Source organism: Jaculus jaculus, chromosome 8 (genome assembly GCF_020740685.1).
Source record: "Jaculus jaculus isolate mJacJac1 chromosome 8, mJacJac1.mat.Y.cur, whole genome shotgun sequence".
Taxonomy (NCBI): Eukaryota; Metazoa; Chordata; class Mammalia; order Rodentia; family Dipodidae; genus Jaculus; species Jaculus jaculus.
This window is the reverse complement of record NC_059109.1, coordinates 57,779,002-57,796,815: the sequence shown is the minus strand read 5'-3', so window position 1 is coordinate 57,796,815 and position 17,814 is coordinate 57,779,002. Positions and strand designations below refer to the sequence as shown.

General features: G+C 54.2%; 1 protein-coding gene across 2 annotated transcripts; it reads left to right on the top strand.

Moving 5' to 3' along the window:
- Positions 1-12: 12 nt before the first annotated feature.
- On the top strand, positions 13-17,150 carry LOC101597409 (bifunctional peptidase and (3S)-lysyl hydroxylase Jmjd7). Of its 2 annotated transcripts, XM_045157601.1 has the most exons (25): positions 13-93; positions 3,411-3,564; positions 3,641-3,894; positions 4,220-4,276; positions 5,458-5,553; positions 5,762-5,838; positions 8,827-8,899; positions 9,169-9,305; positions 9,441-9,572; positions 9,857-9,897; positions 10,038-10,080; positions 10,448-10,502; positions 10,872-11,002; positions 11,265-11,348; positions 11,604-11,641; positions 12,394-12,529; positions 13,228-13,364; positions 13,626-13,848; positions 13,961-14,078; positions 14,394-14,531; positions 14,700-14,804; positions 15,023-15,202; positions 15,486-15,652; positions 16,207-16,393; positions 16,498-17,150. In XM_045157601.1, the coding sequence occupies exons 1-25, from the start codon at positions 30-32 to the stop codon at positions 16,716-16,718; spliced, it is 3,048 nt and encodes a 1,015-aa protein (XP_045013536.1). In that variant the 5' UTR covers positions 13-29; the 3' UTR covers positions 16,719-17,150. The 2 variants fall into 2 exon arrangements, with proteins under 2 accessions (XP_045013536.1, XP_004660950.1); XM_004660893.2 differs by lacking the exons at positions 8,827-8,899; positions 9,169-9,305; positions 9,441-9,572; ... (14 more) ...; positions 16,207-16,393; positions 16,498-17,150 and adding exons at positions 6,055-6,214; positions 6,326-6,795.
- Positions 17,151-17,814: the final 664 nt, after the last annotated feature.

Genomic DNA, 17,814 nt, shown 5'->3' with positions numbered 1-17,814 from the left:
GCGGGGCGGGGCCTCTGCGGGCCGGCGTCATGGCCGAGGCGGCTTTGGACGCCGTGCGGAGCGCGTTACGAGGGTTTCCGGCCGCGGCTCGGGGTGAGTGGGCTCGCGCAGAGGAAGCGGCGTCCGGGCGTGGGCTGCGCGCGGGAGCTGCGGGGTGCAGGAGCTCGTGTGCCCGAGTGGCTGGTGACCGCCCGAGTGCCCGAGGCCTGGTGCGGGTTCCGCCGCGACCGTGGCGCCGTCCTAGCCGGTGCAGAGCGCTTGGGCAGCGCCTTAGTGCGCGGAACATCCCCGAGCCCTGACTCCACGCACCCGAAAGCTTGACGAGTCTAGGCCGCTGCCCACGTGATCCTCGCTCTCCCCCTCCTACAGTTTGTTCTCCTTTCTTCACCACTTTTCCTTCTGTTAGTATAAGATAGCTTACTGAGCCCCATGCGGGCACGTCCGAATATAATGGAAACAAAGTTCTGTCCTACCCTTGGCTCATTTTATTTTCCAGATTCTGTTTGTATCCATGCACATACGATTCCGTAACCTACCTACCTACCTACCTTCCTACCTACCTCCTTCCCTCCCTCCCTTCCTTCCTTCCTTCCTTCCTTCCTCCCTTCTTCCCTTCCTCCCTTCCTCCCTTCCTCCGCCCCTCCCTCCCTTCCTTCCCTTTCTTTTTAAAATAATTATTTCTTTACAAGCAGAGAGGGGAGAGAGACTTTACATGGGTATTGGATAATCACACCGGGGTCTAGGCTTTGTAGGCAAGCACCTTAACCTCTGATCCATCTCTCTAGCCCTGTTTCTTATTTTTGTATTTTGTTTATTAGAGAACAGGTGCGAGGGCCTCTAACCACTGCAAACAAACTCCAGATGCATGTACCACTGCACACCTTTTATCCCAGCACTTGGGAGGCAGAGGTAGGTGGATCGCTGTGCGTTTGAGGACAGCCTGAGACTACATAGTGGGCCAGAGTGAGACCCTACATCAAAAAATCCTCAGCCTTACACTTCCACTTACAGAGGAAGCGGACAATGTCAGAACACTACATGTGTCATCAGGAGGAAAAAAAATAGCCATTCTTGGGCTGGAAGAGATGGCTTAGTGGCATGTATCTGGAGTTTGCATTGGCTGGAGGCCCTGCCATGTCCATTCTCTCTGTCTCTCTTCTATTTCTCTGCTTGCAAATAAATAAAAAAGAAAGAAAGAAAAGTAGCCATTCTTCAAAGGAAATTGTGAGTTAATATAAATTATAAATAAATAAATTGCAGAAAGTCCAAAGAATAAAAAGGTTCTGGTTTAAAATTCCCATTGTGTAGTCTTATTATTTAAATGTTTTATTTATTTATTTGCAAGAGAGAAAGAGGCAGATTGAGAGAGAAGATAGGTGCACCAGGGCCTCTCACCACTGCAAATAAACTCCAGATGCATGCTTCACCTTGTGCATCTGGCTTGCATGGGTACTGGAGAATTGAACCTGGTCCTTAGGCTTTCACAGGCAAGTGCCTTAACCACTAAACCACCTCTCCAGCCCAGCTTTATTTATTAATCTTATGATTAATAATAATGAATGACTCAATGGAAACTGTAGGGAGTTGTGTTGTACCTCAGCTCCTGTTTGCTAAGGTAACCGCTTTGTGGAGCTGCATTTCCTCCTTCCTGTGTCTACTTGGCAGGTCCCTGCCTACTCTGGACAGCCTGAGTGAGCAGACTGAACAGAGCCCCGCTCCGAATGAGGAGAGGTCATATGGTCATGGGTAGGCCTGAGATAGGAGCAAACCAGACTGGAGCAGTAGGTTGGGCCTAGTCGTGGAGTAGCCTGAATATGGGTCATGGCAGAATGGATTCTGTCAGGAGTGTGGTAAGCCAGCACAGGATTCTTGACTGGGTGCATGAGATGAGATTATATTTTCAAGTGACTTGGGCCAGGCCATAACTGTCCAGCTAGGATGTAGGAGACTTGCATTCAAGTGCTGAGCAAATATTTATTGAGCTCTATGTGCTAAGGTACTCATCTAGAGATGTGTCAGCAAACAACAAGCACCCCTGCCCTTGTGGAATTCCTATTCTGGTGAGGGAGACAGACCAATAAACAAGTCAGATAAATACATAGCCTGTCAGGCGATGATACACACAAAGAAGAAAGACAAAATAGGGGAGAGCTATAAGGATTATTTGCAAGCAAGTGATTATTTTTAAATGGGTGGTCAGTGAAGGAAGCCTCATCAGGGTGACACTTTAACAAGAATGGCTTTGAGAGATAAATGGTACATACAACAGGGCTTAGAGACAAAGGTCCAGTGACAGGATTGAGGTAGAAGGATAAGTGTGAAAAAGATCTGAAAGTCAGGCTTGGTGGCATACGTCTTTAGTCCCAGCACTCAGGAGGCTGAGGTAGAAGGACTGCTGTGAGTTCCAGGCCAGCCTGGGCCTACAGAATGAATTCCAGGTCAGCCTGGGTGAGAGTAGTTTCCAGCCTCAAAAAACCACCTTCCGGACTGGAGAGATGGCTTAGTGGTTAAGCGCTTGCCTGTGAAGCCTAAGGACCCCGGTTCGAGGCTCGGTTCCCCAGGTCCCACGTTAGCCAGATGCACAAGGGGGCGCATGCGTCTGGAGTTCGTTTGCAGAGGCTGGAAGCCCTGGCACGCCCATTCTCTCTCTCTTCCTCTATCTGTCTTTCTCTCTGTGTCTGTCGCTCTCAAATAAATAAATAAAAAATTAAAAAAAAAAAACACCTTCCAAGTGGTGATATTACAGGTATATACCACCACATCTACCTTAAGAGATTTCAATTAAGAACAATACGGGGAGTCAGGTGTGTTCACACACACCTTTAATCCCAGCACTAGGAAGGCAGAGATAGGAGGATTGCTATGAGTTTGAGGCCACCCTGAGACTGCATAGTGAATTCCAGGTCAGCCTGAACTGGAGTGAGACCCAACCTCAGAAAACAAAACAAAACAAACAAACAAACAAAAAATGCACAGTCTTCTGCACAGGTGGCATACTTCACAACTGTTCAGATACATTTGGTGGCATGAGTGGCCAAGTGCGATACTATGCAGTGATAGGCAGAGCACAGTTCAGCCCTTGCCATCATCCAGTAGTTGATCTCCCCAGGTCGGCCTCAAGCACTCCGCTGATAGTCACATTGGCCAGGCCAAGTGCTGGGCCCATTCCAGGTGCTCGGTATCGCCTTTGGAGGGGGCTTCCCGTGCCATGTCCTACCTCCATCAGCCCGTTGCTACATAAATGCTCAGTGACTGGAAGGTTGGCCACTCCAGGGTAGGTAAGCGAAGGATCCACTTTGCAGGGTGGACCAGCAGCCTTTCCTAGGCTTTCCATGAGAGGGTGTTATGCAGCACAGCTGAGACTGCCACTGCCTTCAGCCCTCCCCTTCCCTCAATTCCCTCTTCCTCAGACCTCAGTGTACCTCTGGCTGTGCCCTACCTGGATGAGCCCCCGACTCCGCTGTGCTTCTACCGGGACTGGGTTTGCCCCAATAGGCCGTGCATCATCCGCAATGCCTTGAGGCACTGGCCCGCCCTCCAAAAGTGGTCCTTCCCCTATTTAAGGTAAAGGCTTCCTTATGGTAGTGGGTGGGCAAGGATCACAGGCAACTGACCATAAACCAAGTGTCCCTTTCTCCAGATCCGTGGTAGGGTCCACAGAAGTGAGTGTGGCTGTGACCCCAGATGGTTATGCAGATGCTGTACGAGGGGACCGTTTTGTGATGCCTGCCGAGCGACGCCTGCCCCTGCACTATGTGCTGGATGTGCTGGAGGGTCAGGCCCGGCACCCGGGAGTCCTTTATGTACAGAAGCAGTGCTCCAACCTGCTCACTGAGCTGCCTCAGCTGCTGTCTGATGTTGAGTCCCATGTGCCCTGGGCCTCTGAGGCACTGGGTGAGTGGAGAGGGGAGGGGAGGACAAAGGGTGCAGCATGGCACAGGGGTTCTAGCCCAAGGGTGATGTGGGAAGGAAGTGACCAGCCTGCTTGCTCATTCTCTGCCTTTGGTGTTGACTCGAGGGTCAGATCCCACCCACCTGTCCACCCCAGGCCTTAAAGGATAACCTCTGAGAGTACTGGTCCTCTGTGTGCTCCAGGGGAAGTGTCTTCCCCTTCTCCCCGACTTCTCGGCATTTCTTTGCCTCCACCCAGGGTTTTGCTCATCATGCTTGTGTAAGGGGGCTTTCCCAGTTTGGCACTAACTCACACTCTGCCCTGCAGGAAAGATGCCTGATGCTGTGAATTTCTGGCTGGGAGAGGCAGCTGCAGTGACATCCTGTAGGTATGGGGAAGCCAGAGGTGAAGGAGCTGGTGGGGCACAGGGAAAAGAGAATGATGCAGGAAGTGCAGGGTTGGCCTCTGAAGGGTTGACTTCTCAGAGATTTATTTGGGGTTTCTGGGACTAGAGTATCACAGAGGGTCTCCCTGACAGCTGAGGCATCGTGGGTGGGTGCACTGGCCCTCCTAGGTTTCCAAAAGGCTCTTCAAGTGTCAGCTAAGTTGAAGAAGCCGCTGGCTGCACCCTTCTTGTTACTGGAACAAAATACTTGACAAAAGCAACTTAAAGAGGAAGAGATTTTTATTTTTTACTTTATTTATTTATTATTATTTTTATTATCAACTTCCATGATTGTAAACAATATCCCATAGTAATGCCTTTCCTCCCCCACTTTCCCTTTGAAACTCCATTCTCCATCATATCCCCTCCTCCTCTCACTCAATCTTTCTCTCATTTTGATGTCATGATCTTTTCCTCCTATTATGATGGTCTTGTGTAGGTATTTCAGGTACTGCCATGCATATCCAGGTCATTTTGTGTCTGGAGGAGCACTTTGTAAGGAGTCCTACCCTTCCTTTGGCTCTTACATTCTTGAGGAAGAGATTTTTATTTTGGCTTCCAGTTCCGGGGATGCAGTCCACCATGGTGAGGGAAGGCATGGTGGCAGGAGCCACAGCTGGTCACGTTGCATCTGCAGACAGGGATGAATGTGGGTGCCCAGCTAACTCCTTTTCTTGCAGTCCAGGATGCCCAGTCCATGGAATGGCACTGCCCACAGGTTGGGTCTTCCAAACTTAATTAACCTAATTCAGAAAATCCCTTCAGACATGCCCAGGGATTTGTTTCCATGGTGATGGTAAATCCTGTCAAATTGACTAGCATCACAAACTGGTGGAAGGAAGCCAAGGGTCTGGTCAGCATTTAGTCCCTGGTGGTTGGGTTTTCTGTGATGCCTGTCACAGTGCTTGGTGTCTCCTTGAGCAAATTGCTCTAGCTGCCAGCTCTGTGGTTCCACTGTGTCCAGCAGTCCCACGGCTGCAGTGCTGGTGAGGGGCACCCAAGGGTGGGCCTTGCCATGGCTCATGGATTTCCCTTTTGCTGTAGGCAGTATTGAGGTATGGTATTGTGGGCAGAGAGGGCTGTTCCCCTCCCCCTCTCTAGGTCTCTCCTGTGTCAGCAGTGCACAAGGATCATTATGAGAACCTGTACTGTGTGATCTCTGGTGAGAAACACTTCTTGTTACACCCGCCTAGTGACCGACCCTTCATCCCCTATGGTAAGAGGCATGGCCTGAAGGAAGCAAATGGCCCGTGGAGGGAGGGCAACAAGAACCCTGGACAGATTGATAGTCCTGAGTTGTGGCCATGGCACCCCTGCTCTTTAGACTCTACCCAGGGAACACAGGAACTAACTATGATGGGAGGGTCTGGCAAGCTGCAGGACATTTCAGGTCCCCTCATTATTCTTCCCTTCCACACCTTCAGAGCTATACACGCCAGCAACTTACCAGCTGACTGAAGAGGGCACTTTTCGGATGGTGGACGAGGAAGCCACGGAGAAGGTGTCTGTTCTGGTCCTGGGCTCTGGGGATGGGGATGGGGAAGGGTCCTGAGGAGTAAGCATGCAAGATCAGGGAGGTGGCACCCTGCTCTCAAAATCTAGTCTGTGGCCCTTCAGTGCTGAGAGGAATGGGGTCAATAGTTTTTATCCTTAGTAGGGACAGAAGTGAAGAGCTGGGGCCTCAGTGCCTTCTCCCTGGCATCTACTATGTCTGTAGGTACCCTGGATCCCACTGGACCCTTTGGCCCCAGACCTGACCCGGTATCCCAGTTACAGTCAGGTGCAAGCCCTTCACTGCACAGTACGGGCCGGCGAAGTGCTCTATCTGCCGGCTCTGTGGTTCCACCATGTCCAGCAGTCCCACGGCTGCATTGCTGGTGAGGAGCGCCCAGGCCGCCCAGGAGCAGGCCTTGCCATGGTCCATCAAGGGGTGGGTGGTTCTAGGTTAGAAAGGTGGTCCTCACTGCCAGGCACTATTCCTCCCACAGTGAATTTCTGGTACGACATGGAGTATGACCTCAAGTACAGTTACTTCCACCTGGTGGACTCCCTCACTAAGGCTGCAGGTCTCAACTGACGGAAGCTTGGCGGACACTGCAAAGTGTTCCAGAGACAGCCTGGGGTTTGAGTACAGGCTGCCTGCTGCCCAGGTTCCGGCTGGAGCTGGAATCGGTCTTGGAGGAAGTTGGAATGTACTTGGAGGCCCTGGAGATGCCAGGCAGGAGGAAGTTGCCACACAAGTGACGAGGAAACAGGAATCAAATGCAGGAGTGTCTCAACAGTGGTGTGACCTCGGGCAAGTCACTACCTGTTGGCATCACTGTCCTGGTTGCAAAGTGGTGGTAATGGCTCTACCTCCCGGGGCTGTTGCGGGGACAGAGGTGAAATCTAGAAGTACTGTCATGGGCCAGCACAGAACTTGTCAATAAAAGATAGCTGTGATGCATTTGTTCTGACATTCTGTGTCACAGTTGCTTTCTGCGACCTGCTAAGGGTTTGAAGGTTCAGGTAAAATTTCTGGGATAATCTTGACTGGGAGTGGAAGCCACTGCAGTTATGTTGTAACTGCCTGGCTGGGACATCATTGGTTCAGGGCCCTAATGTTGTCTCTGGCTTTGCCCCAATCTGCTTTGCTCTCCTCCCGCAGGATCTAGGGCAGCCAATGAAAGCTAGAACTCTGGAGTAGCCCCAGTTTATCCTGCAGTAAGATGGGTTGGAAGGGACAGAAACTTGGCCCCTCCTGGGGTTGTTCCACTGAGGAAGGAGTTGGTTTCTATACCCAGACTCCCTTCCCATCTGTCTGCCCCATGCGCCACCCACAGCTCTCAGACATGGCTTTGAAGGGTTGTTTTATGTGACAGCCACTCCTCTACCAGGTTGTGATGGGGCCTGGGGTACTCCCCTCAGATTGCCTAGGGCTTCAATCCAGACTGGGCATTCCTGTCGTACTGGCATTAGGAGATTGCGAAAGGCCCCGACGACATACCATCCAGTTCAGTTCCTCTGTTCGCTGCTGCGCTGGGGTCCACTTTCTGCTTCCTTCTGCTCAGGCCCTAGCAGCTGGACAGCCAGGCTGTCCTGGAGCCCCCTGTAAGTCAGGGCAGGGTGGGCCAGCCTTGCTGGGAATATCTGTGCAGAGCAAGACTTCAGGGGCTGTGGCTGACTCCGGGAGGTGTCACTCGCTCCAGCATAGGCTCGAGGTGCCTCATTTCCTGGGCAGGTGGCTGGGTCATCAGTGGGTGTGGGGATTAGGTGGAGCAGAGGAGGCGGTGGGAGGGATCAGAGAATGCATGGCCAGCTAGTTCATCTTGGCTCTGGGCTAAAAGCTGATAGTCCTTGGTCCTGTGGCCACTGCCTCATCATCCTGTTCCTGAGAACCTGGCCCCATGGCTCTGGTAAGGCTCCACAGGGCACTGGGTCCCGATTTCAAACCCAGCTCCTCAACTAGGCCTGATTAGTGCTGTTTCTCAGAGGAGCTGCAGGCTTTCTCTAGGCAGAGGGAGGAACTTTGCCCACTGCAGGACCAGTGAATGGAAGCCAGCGGTGAGATGAACTGGGATGAGCGACTGCCCTGGGAATGGGCCCCAGCCTGGGTTTCAACCCTGGGAACTCAGAGGTCCTACCTGCTGTCCTGGGGCCCCAGAGAGTTGTGGCTGCTCCATGCTCCTGGCTTAGTTGCCTGGATTGTGGGGGGCTCCAGGGCTGTCCTGGGTAGATGAACTTCCCTCAGCTCTGCCCCTGGCTCCAAAGCCTCCTGAACTTGATCCATCGGCACCCTTGTAGAGGCACGGACCAAAAGAAAGGAGCAGGCTTCAGCTGCCTGGCACAATGGCCAGCATCTGTATTCCCAGAAGCAGAGGGGATTTGGAAGGAGCTCTGCAGACCGGCAGAACTGGAGGATGGTGACCTGTGGGTGGTCTGGGTTGGTAGCTGCAGAGTGCACTTCTAAGCTGACATAGAGTTCCGAGGATAGCTTATTCATGGTACCCAAAGCTTTGATGAGGTCCTTTCCGACCCTTGATAGCTTATATCACCTGCCACCTAAGACCAACCCCAGAACTGCTTAGCAGGGATGTGTATTAGGGCTGTGGGGGACAAGACTAAAGGACATCATGCCCAGAAATAGAAGCAGCTGTGTGAGTGGCAGTAATGAGCTAGCTGGCTTCAGGCAAGTGGCCTCAGTGTTCTTGTGCTGATTGTTGTAATAGCACCCTTCATAGAGTTGTTTCATGATAAGTTTTAAAAAAAAAAAATCTACTGAGCCCCTGGTGTAGGCTTGGCAAACAGCAATATGTCAGTGAGGGCAAGTGTCAACATGGAGACATCATACTGCCTTAGGGTTCTTATGGGTGGAGGGTAGACCTGAACCTGAGTGGCACTGGTCCTGTGGGTCGAGGATTAGCCTTGAGGGATTGTCCCAGACATCCGTGTGGCTCTTGTCACATTTGGCTCATATACCTGCAATAAGGCTACCCCTGTCTCTCTGCAGGCAAGAGTGCCTGGGACATGCCTGCTCACTGTACGTGTTCTCCAGGCACATAACCTGCCCTCCAAGGACCTAGGTAAACATGCTGCTCCTGGCACTGGACTCGGGGTGGGGGCAGGAGGGGACTATAGCTGCATTTAGAATGGGTATTGCCAGTGCAAGGGGCTATGAGGAGGGCTGGGCTTCCAGGAGGTCCTGCAGGGGGGTGCTGGGGGAAGGTTCCTCAAGATGGTAGAGGGCCTTTGCCCCAAGGACACAAGTCTTAGGTGATAGAAGGAAGTAGAGTGAGCGGTGGGCTGGGAAGGGTTCTTAGCCATCACTGGGTACATGCTTCTCCTTCCACAGTGACACCCTCTGATTGCTATGTGACTCTGCGGCTGCCCACGGCCTCCAGCCACACACTTCAGACACGCACAGTCAGAAACAGCAGAAACCCCGTCTGGAATCAGAGCTTTCACTTCCGGATCCACAAGCAGCTCAAGGTAGGCTAAGCCTCAGTCCTGGCCCCACTCTGGTCCTCATACACACCCTGCCACCAGTTCTGAATTCCCTGTCCTGCTCACCTCCCACCCACCCCTCATTCCTGTGGCTGTCTCTATCTTTCTCTGTTTTTCCAGAATATTGTGGAACTGAAAGTTTTTGATCAGGACCTGTTGACCAAAGATGACCCTTTGTTGTCAGTGCTGTTTGACTTGGGGACTCTGCAAGCTGGGGAGTCCAGGCGTCAGAGCTTTTCACTGAGCTCTCAGGCAAGGCTGTGCTCAGAGAAGTGGGGGTACCTTAACTCGGGTGGGGGATGACAGCACAGGTCCCTGGGCTGCAGTGAATGGCCCAGGCATCCCGAGCGATTTTTTTCACTAAGAAGCATTTGTGTTCCCAACCTTCTTTCTTGGCTTCTGAGCCAAAGGCCAGCTTTCTTGGAGCAGCCCAAGGAGCGTGGACAGTGGCGCAGGACAGTGGACCTTCACCACTGCGGCCTCAGCACCCCTCACTGGAGTCTGGGTTGCCGGTCCTGACTTGATTCTCTCTCCAGGGTCAGGGGCGGCTGGAAGTTGAATTTCGGCTACAGAGTCTGTGAGTCAGCCTCTGGGGGGTTGGGGGGGGGCTGATTGGGAAGCACACCAAAGCTGACACCCTTCCCTGGTGGAATAGAAGTATCTGGGCTCTGGCAAGACCCTAAGCTCTTGCAAAGACTCACTGGGGGCTCTTTCCAGAACAGACTGTGCAGAGCAGCTCATCAGCAATGGCATCTTGGTGGTGAGTGAGGAACAGTGCTGGGGACGGTTGTACCTTCGAGACCCTCCTCCTAGCAGCCCCCTGCAGGACCTCCTGCCAGCATAGCTCTCTTCACAGCCCTTCACACTGGCACTGTCCACTCTGAGTCCAACTACAGCCCCCTCCTGGGCCACCTCGGGCCCATTGCATGGTGGGCTGGGGGATTCCCTAGAACCACTCATCTTGGTATGTCCTGACTGCTGTCCACTGCTTTTCTGCCAGGCCTGAAGGTCTAGCCTACCTCTGCCTGGGTTGATGACTTAAAATACTGAGGAACTGGGTCCAGGAGTTGGGAGAGTAAAGTCCCTGGGGGGTGGTGCTTGTGTCTGAGGGGCTTCCTTGACCACAGGCCCGGGAACTCTCCTGCTTGCATGTGCAGCTGAAGAGGACTGAAGCCCCAAATGGTGAGTCCCCAACTACTTGAACAGCCTTCTACCTCCTACCCCTGCCTCCCAAGTGCTGGGATTAAAGGCGTGCGCCACCATGCCTGGCTTCCCTTCTACCTTCTTGTTCCTTGTCTCTTCATCCTAAGGGGAACCTTCAGTTCCCAAGGCCAGAGTAAGAGTTGGATGACAGGTCTATTTATTGTAGGACTCCATAGGACCCAACCTTCTCCCTTTGGTCTTCAGAGGGGTGAGGTTGGAGTCTTCTCTCAGCTGGGCCTAGGCCATTCCACTATGACAGAGGGAGAGGGAATTGCTCTCCAGGCTCAACAAGGGACTCCATGGGCACAGGATGCCATTCCCAGCCTTGGTTCTGGTTTCTGTTTTCAGGGTCAGAGGGCAGAGTTCAGCTTGTGGTTCCTGGGGCCTGTGAGGGTCCACAGGAGGCCTGTGTAGGCACTGGCTCTTTCCTCTTCCATTGCCCGGCCTGCTGGGAGCAAGAACTGAGTATTCATTTGCAGGTAGTGTGCTTTATTCCTGGGGCCCAGAGCCTTCCACCCATCTCTTCTCACCACCTCCCACTGGCTTGTGTTCTGCTCACCACAGCCCTGCCTCGCCTCAACCTCCCATGGCTGTCAGGTCATTGAGCCCAGTGTGTGCGTGACGCTGGCCTCTAGTTTGCCTCTCTACTGCGCTTCTGTCATTGCTATAGGATGTTGCTGGGGTCCATGCTGAGAGAGGAGAGGTAATGGTTCATGGGCATTCTCTCTTTGTCCCCTTCAGGATGACCCCCATGAACAACTGAAGGTGCCACTACAGGCTCTGCCCTCATCACAGTTGGTGAGACTTGTCTTCCCCACATCCCAGGTACTAGTCACCAAAGGAAGAAAACTGGATGCATGATGCTGGCACCAGCCTGGTTCTGTGGTTCTGTGGTTCCTTCTCCCTCAGACCGCAGCCTGGACAAGCACTGGGGCCAGGCTGTGGGTGGAAGGGTGGCTCCTGAGGAGGTGGCTGGGTCTCTGATGGTGCATGCACCATCTGGGAGTACCTTGGGGTGAGGTGGGAGGAACAGTTGGGTAGAGGTGGCCAGACTTTATGACGGGGAACTCATGTCTCTAGGAGCCCCTGATGAGAGTGGAACTGAAGAAGGAAGAAGGGTGAGAGGCTGGCTGGGGAACGGGGAAGCCACAGTGATAACAACCAGGCAGGGCGACAAGAGCCACTTAGCTGAGTGCGGGTGAGATGGGATAGCTCCTAGGTGCTTGCCATGAAATGCCTCTGAAGGTGCCTGGGGTTTGTACCAGGTGCATGGTGTACTAGAAGGAGGCCTCAGGACAAGCAGGCTGTTCCAGCTGGGTTTCTGCTCCAGGGGAGGGCTGAGCCCTGCCCAGTACCTAACCCTGGGAAATCCTGGATCAGTGTCTGGCTGGACAAACAGGCAAGGAGGTCAGTGTTAGGGTATAAGGCACAGAGAGGGCAAGGTAACAAGGGAAGGGGAAGCGATGCTCCTTGGAATGGAGGCTGTTTTAGAGGGATCTTACATGCCCTTTAGAAGTCGTCATCATCGTTAGCCCTCCCTGTGTGGGGAGACTGGCGTCTTAGTGGCGGTGGCGTTGTGCTTTCTTCCCTGCTCCCAGTCATCGTATTTGGAGCTGTCAGTGGCGGGGAGATGAGACTTGGGAAGTGGGGTCCACAGTGTTGGATTCCTGCACTGTGACGCACACTGGTCCTGGTTCTCCTCCCACCGCCCTCCACTTCCGAGGTGTCTCTTGTCAGTGTCAGTGTCTGGGTACAGCGAATGACGGAGAGGGTTAAAGGCAAGGGAGAAGAGGTGGCGAAGCCAGCCAGCTTCCTTTTCTGTGCTAGGGCTGAGAGCTGCCTCAAGGAGGGTCTCTTCCTTTCTTCACAGACCAAGGGAGCTGGCTGTGCGGCTGGGCTGTGGGCCCTGCCCCGAGGAGCAGACTTTCCTGAGTAGAAGGAAGCAGGTGGTGGCCGCAGCACTCAAGCAAGCACTGCAGCTGGACAGAGACTTGCAGGAGGATGAGGTCTGGGGGAATAGCAAGATGGGATGGGGCTCTCCCCAGGTTTGCTTGGGCCCAGAGTCCACTTCTGAACATGGGGTGGTGTGCCATAAGCTCAGAACTGGTACCAACTCAGGCTTGTCACTGGCAACCCCTGCCTGCCCTGCTCCACTTGCCCTCCGTGGGTGTGACAGGGTAGAGGTTGATATCTTCAGAGCTGCTCGCGGTACCTAGAGCTCAGAGGTGGGAGATTCCACCTGGGATGGCCTGCCTTCTCTGTTTCTTGATCTGCCTGGCCTAGGCTTTGAGCCTGGGCCTGGACTAACTGATCAGTGTGGACATCTGATATGAGAATGTCCTAACCCAGGGTAGAGCTCATGGACTCTGCCTTGGTCATCTAGAGGAATGGCTTCCAGCAAGCTAGAGAGAGGGCTATTTGTGAGACTTTCAGGGGGTCTTAGGGCTTACTGAAAACAATCCCAGACTACTTGGGGCTAGCAAGAGAATGTAAGGCTTAATACTCACTAGACCATTTTTTCCTGGAACTCTGAAGAAGCTTGGCCTTTGGGAGGCTGTTTCTTACTAGAACTTCCTCAATAAGCCTGACCCAGAGCTTGTCCTAAGACCCCTGATCACATCTGGACTGCCTGCCATGTCTCTGTCCCTGGGTATGGATTTTCCTTGCCCTCAGGACCTCTGAACCTGACTGCCTTCTCTTCCAGGTCCCAGTGGTTGCTATTATGGCCACTGGTGGTGGGATCCGGGCAATGACCTCCTTATATGGGCAGCTGGCTGGCCTGAGAGAGCTGGGCCTCTTAGATTGCATCTCCTATATCACAGGGGCCTCGGGCTCCACTTGGTGAGCTGGGGCAGCTTGAGTGACGGAGCCTGCAGTGGCTGGTGGACTTGTGGGAGGCAATGCGGTGTTAAGGAGCTCCTAGGCCCCAGAAGCCTCTGAGCAAACTGGCAGGACTGGAAAAATGCATGCACCAGGGAGAAATGTACTCTAGGGAGCTTGAAGGTGCCTGTCCAACTGTTGTCCTTCAAAAGAAAGCCTGAAAGTTGAGATGGGGTCCTTCAGTGACAACAGCCCTCACCCCTGAACTTTGGTTTTTCTCAGGGCTTTAGCCAACCTCTATGAGGACCCAGAATGGTCTCAGAAGGACCTAGGAGGGCCCACTGAATTGCTGAAGAGCCAAGTGACAAAGAGCAAGCTGGGCGTGCTGGCCCCTAGCCAGCTGCGGCGGTACCAGCAGGAGCTGGCTGAGCGTGCCTGCCTGGGCCACCCAACGTGCTTCACCAACCTGTGGGCCCTCATCAACGAAGCACTGCTGCATGATGAGGTGTGGCGAGGGTTGGCCCCGGTGGACATAGTCAGGACAGGAGCCTGAGATGGGACCGTCCCTGAGTGACAAGAGGGATATAGGCTCTTAGGTTACGATCCTTTCCCCTCAGCCTCATGAACACAAACTCTCCGATCAACGAGAAGCCCTGAGTCGAGGTCAGAACCCTCTTCCCATCTACTGTGCGCTCGGCACCAAGGAGCGAAGCCTGACGACCTTTGAATTTGCTGGTGAGTGGCCCCAGACCGGGAACCTGCACTTTAGTGGGTGGTGGGGTGCAGTGAACCAGGCCTAGAACTCGCCTCTCCTGCACCTTGGGCTGCATCTCCTGTGTCACAGAGGCCTCACACTTCCGACATTGTCTTCTAGCCAGATCCCTCATACCTTTGGGATGGGGGCAAAGACCTTCGTTTCCATGCTTAAAATCATAGTAGTAAAGCTTGAGACTGGTCGCTAGACTGCCCTGAAGTCAAGAAAGATACAGTGTGTGTCTGAGTGCCTGAAGGCCCTGGGCCCCATGCCTGGGGTATGTGGCTTCTCCACAGAGTGGTGTGAATTTTCCCCCTATGAGGTGGGCTTCCCCAAGTACGGAGCCTTCATCCCCTCCGAGCTCTTTGGCTCCAAGTTCTTCATGGGGCGGCTAGTGAAGCAGCTCCCCGAGTCCCGCATCTGCTTTTTGGAAGGTGAGGAGTCTGGAAGGCCACAGAACTGGGTGCCTGGGGAGGCAGGGCGGTGAGGGAAGGCCCTCAGCCGGTGCTGTCAGCCACAGAGACATTTCTGGTCTAGGATGAGCCACGGGGGAGGATGGGGTTGTGATGGCAGTTGAGGACTCTTCCCCTCACGTCCCTCAGGTATCTGGAGCAACCTGTTTGCAGCCAGCCTCCAGGACAGCTTGTATTGGGCCTCAGAGCCCAGCCAGTTCTGGGACCGCTGGGCTCAGAATCAGGCCATCCTGGGTAGGTACTTTGACTCCTTTATAAGGCACACAGTTGGGGGTGTCTTTGAGGCATTGTGCAAGTGGCTTTCAGGTCTTGACCTCAGCTGTCCCCCCCCCCCACACACACATACACCTGCCCCTGCCACTGTAGATCACCAGAGGCTTAAATAAAGGGCCAGAGGTCCTCATTTCCTGACAGACACCCCCTCCTCCCACCCTACTGTCTTGCCTATGCAGACAAAGAGCAGGTTCCCCATCTGAAGATAGAAGAATCACCCACAACAGCTGGCAGGATCGCTGAGTTTTTCACTGACCTCCTGACAAAACGCCCACTTGCCCAGGCCACCCACAATTTTCTGCATGGCCTCCATTTCCACAAGGACTATTTCCAGCACCCTCACTTCTCTTCCTGGAAAGGTATCTGCTTCCCTGTTTGGTCCCAGCTTACCACCCTCCTATGACGGACTGAGCCCAGGCCTCTGGCACAGCCATAACCATTCCCTTTGGCATCTCACCCTGGGTGGCGGGCTGCCAGTTGCAGGCTGTCCTCTCCTCTCCCCGAGTCCTGCCCGCAGGCACCAGTGGTACTTCTTTGGCAGGAGAGCGCGGAGGCTGGGCGCAGTCTCGCCGTCTGCCGGGAGAAGCCTGGGCCCTCCATGACAGTTGCTGCTTCTCCTACTACATCCCCAAACTTTTGCAGCTACCAAACTGGATGGGTGCCCCAACCAGCTGACGCCCACAGAGCCCTGCCTTTGCCTTCTGGACGTTGGCTACTTCATCAATACTAGCTGCCCGCCCCTCCTGCAGCCCACCCGGGATGTGGACCTTATCTTGTCGCTGGACTACAACCTCCATGGAGCCTTTCAGGTTGGGAGGGGCGAGCAATCTGAAGGTGGGCAGTCTTGGGAAGGGCTACATCACCTGGGCTGACTTGCTTCCTTGGCTCCCAGTGAGATCTGCTTTGCAGCACAGTGTCTGGCCCGTTTCCCCTAGAGGGTGTGCCAGTAGCCCATGTGGATTCCGTTAGCCCCTCCCTTCCGGCGAAACTTCCTGGGCTCCAGGAGCGAGCTGGCCATCCTTGCGCGTTCGCACCGGGGCTCTCTGCTCCACCTGCGCGCCTCGTGCATCTGTTGTGTGTTTCTGGTGGCTTCAGGAGAGGTTTTTGCCTCCCACTTTCAGAAGCTGGGGGCTGTTGACTTTTGGTTCAGGGGAGCCCCAGAGGAGCTGCTAGAGAGGGACGGTCAGGTTTTCGGTCTTTGTCAGTCTCCGGGACCCGGCTGAGCCCACTGAAGTTTCCAACTTGGCCTTTGAGCACCAAGTCCCATGTTTCTTAGTGACTGTCCACGCACAGTCGGCCCTGTGTTGAGCACACTAGGGGCACCCTGATCATCCTTCTGATGTCCCTCCCACCTGCCCAGCAGCAGCTGCAACTTGTAGGCCAGTTCTGCCAGGAGCAGGGCATCCCGTTCCCACCCATCTCGCCCAGCCCTGAGGAGCAGCGCCAGCCTCGGGAGTGCCACTCATTCTGTGACCCTGCCCAGCCCGAAGCCCCCGCCGTGCTGCACTTCCCACTAGTCAGTGGCTCCTTCCGGGAGTACTCAGCCCCTGGTGAGCCATGAGCACCCTCCTCCAGCCTTCTCCCCTCCACCCAGGTGGCCTCGGGCCCTGCCCTTAACATGCTGCTCTGTGCTCAGGCTGTCCTCTCTCCGCAGGAGTGCTACGGGTGCCGGAGGAGAAAGCAGCTGGGGAGGTGAACCTGTCTTCTTTGGACTCCCCATACCACTACTCAAAAGTGACTTACAGCCAGGAGGATGTGGACAAGCTGCTGCGCCTGACACATTACAATATCTGCAATAACCAGGAGCAGCTGCTGGACGCCCTGCGCCAGGCTGTGCAGCGGCGAAGGCAGCGGAAGCAGGGCAGGCCTGCGTGACAGCTGAGGTGCCCTGGCTGGGCTCCTGCGTGGCCTGGAGCACCCTTGACCCTTAGCTCCCTTCTGTTGAATTAGTGATCAGCATCACTAGGTGCCCCAGAGCCTCTGGGGACTCAGTGCCCTTGTGTAAGTCCACGGCAGTGTGTGTCCAGGACCATCCAGAGGTGGCAGGGCAGTCACCAGCACACTGTCACAGTCGGGGCTAAAGGCTGCAAGCAGAGGAACTGGAGTCGCCTTGCTCATGGCTGCAACTTGGATGGGGTCCCCAAGGAGTGGACCACAGCTGCCTTCCTCTGGGGCAGGGAAGGACTTGGGACTAAAATACTCTTCAGCAGCTAAGGGTAGAAATGGGCAACAGCATGGCTTTAGCCCAGCAGTGTTGGCTGTGTGTATAGCACCGTGTGACGTGGAGCGCTTTATACATTACAGAGGCTCTAGCAAATGGGAGGTGTTGTCCCAGGATTATCTGTCATGACAGGTTGTTGGTTCCACTGGGCAAGGGCTGATTTTAAAAGCAAATCTCTGGCACTTGACAGTGTGAGTACCACTCAAAGCAGGACATATGGCCAGGTTGCTCTTTCCAAGCAGAGGAGACTGGTTGAGCAGAGGCCACTGCTGCAGTAGCCTGGCCCTGTCCTTTTTGCCCACCTTGTGGATGAGGTCGCAGTCCAGTCGAAAGGATCAGCCACATGCCAGGGGCAGCCCGCTAAGCATGCGATGAACTAGAGAGAACGGGAGAGCTAGCAGCTGTGCCGGTGCTGGGCCTTTCTTCTGACCGGAGCCGTCTGTACCACAAGCTGGTCTGCGCAGTCAGAGGAAGGGTGCTCATGGGCCTGCAGCTGAGTGTCATTCTGGCCTCCTAGAGTATGTCTTCACTTATACCCCTGAGGGTAGATGATACCTCAGGATTCATATCAGGTCCCAGACCTGTTGGGAGAACAGACAGTACATTAAGCATAGTATCTAGCCTACTGCTTTCCTGGCACAACCTGCCTACTTCTAGTGTGAGTATGGGGAGCAGCTTCTAGAAGCTGCAGGAGTGGCCACAGTTACACGGTGTGAAAGGGATTTCAAGTCCTAGATTCTCGTGATCCAA

Bases quoted from the DNA above. Each gene is read 5' to 3' on its own strand.
- LOC101597409 (XM_045157601.1), top strand. From the start codon at position 30: ATGGCCGAGGCGGCTTTGGACGCCGTGCGGAGCGCGTTACGAGGGTTT. The intron at 4,277-5,457 runs GTAGGTATGGGG...CTGTGTCAGCAG, and splicing joins GGCAGCTGCAGTGACATCCT to TGCACAAGGATCATTATGAG. The intron at 5,554-5,761 runs GTAAGAGGCATG...CCACACCTTCAG, and splicing joins CCGACCCTTCATCCCCTATG to AGCTATACACGCCAGCAACT.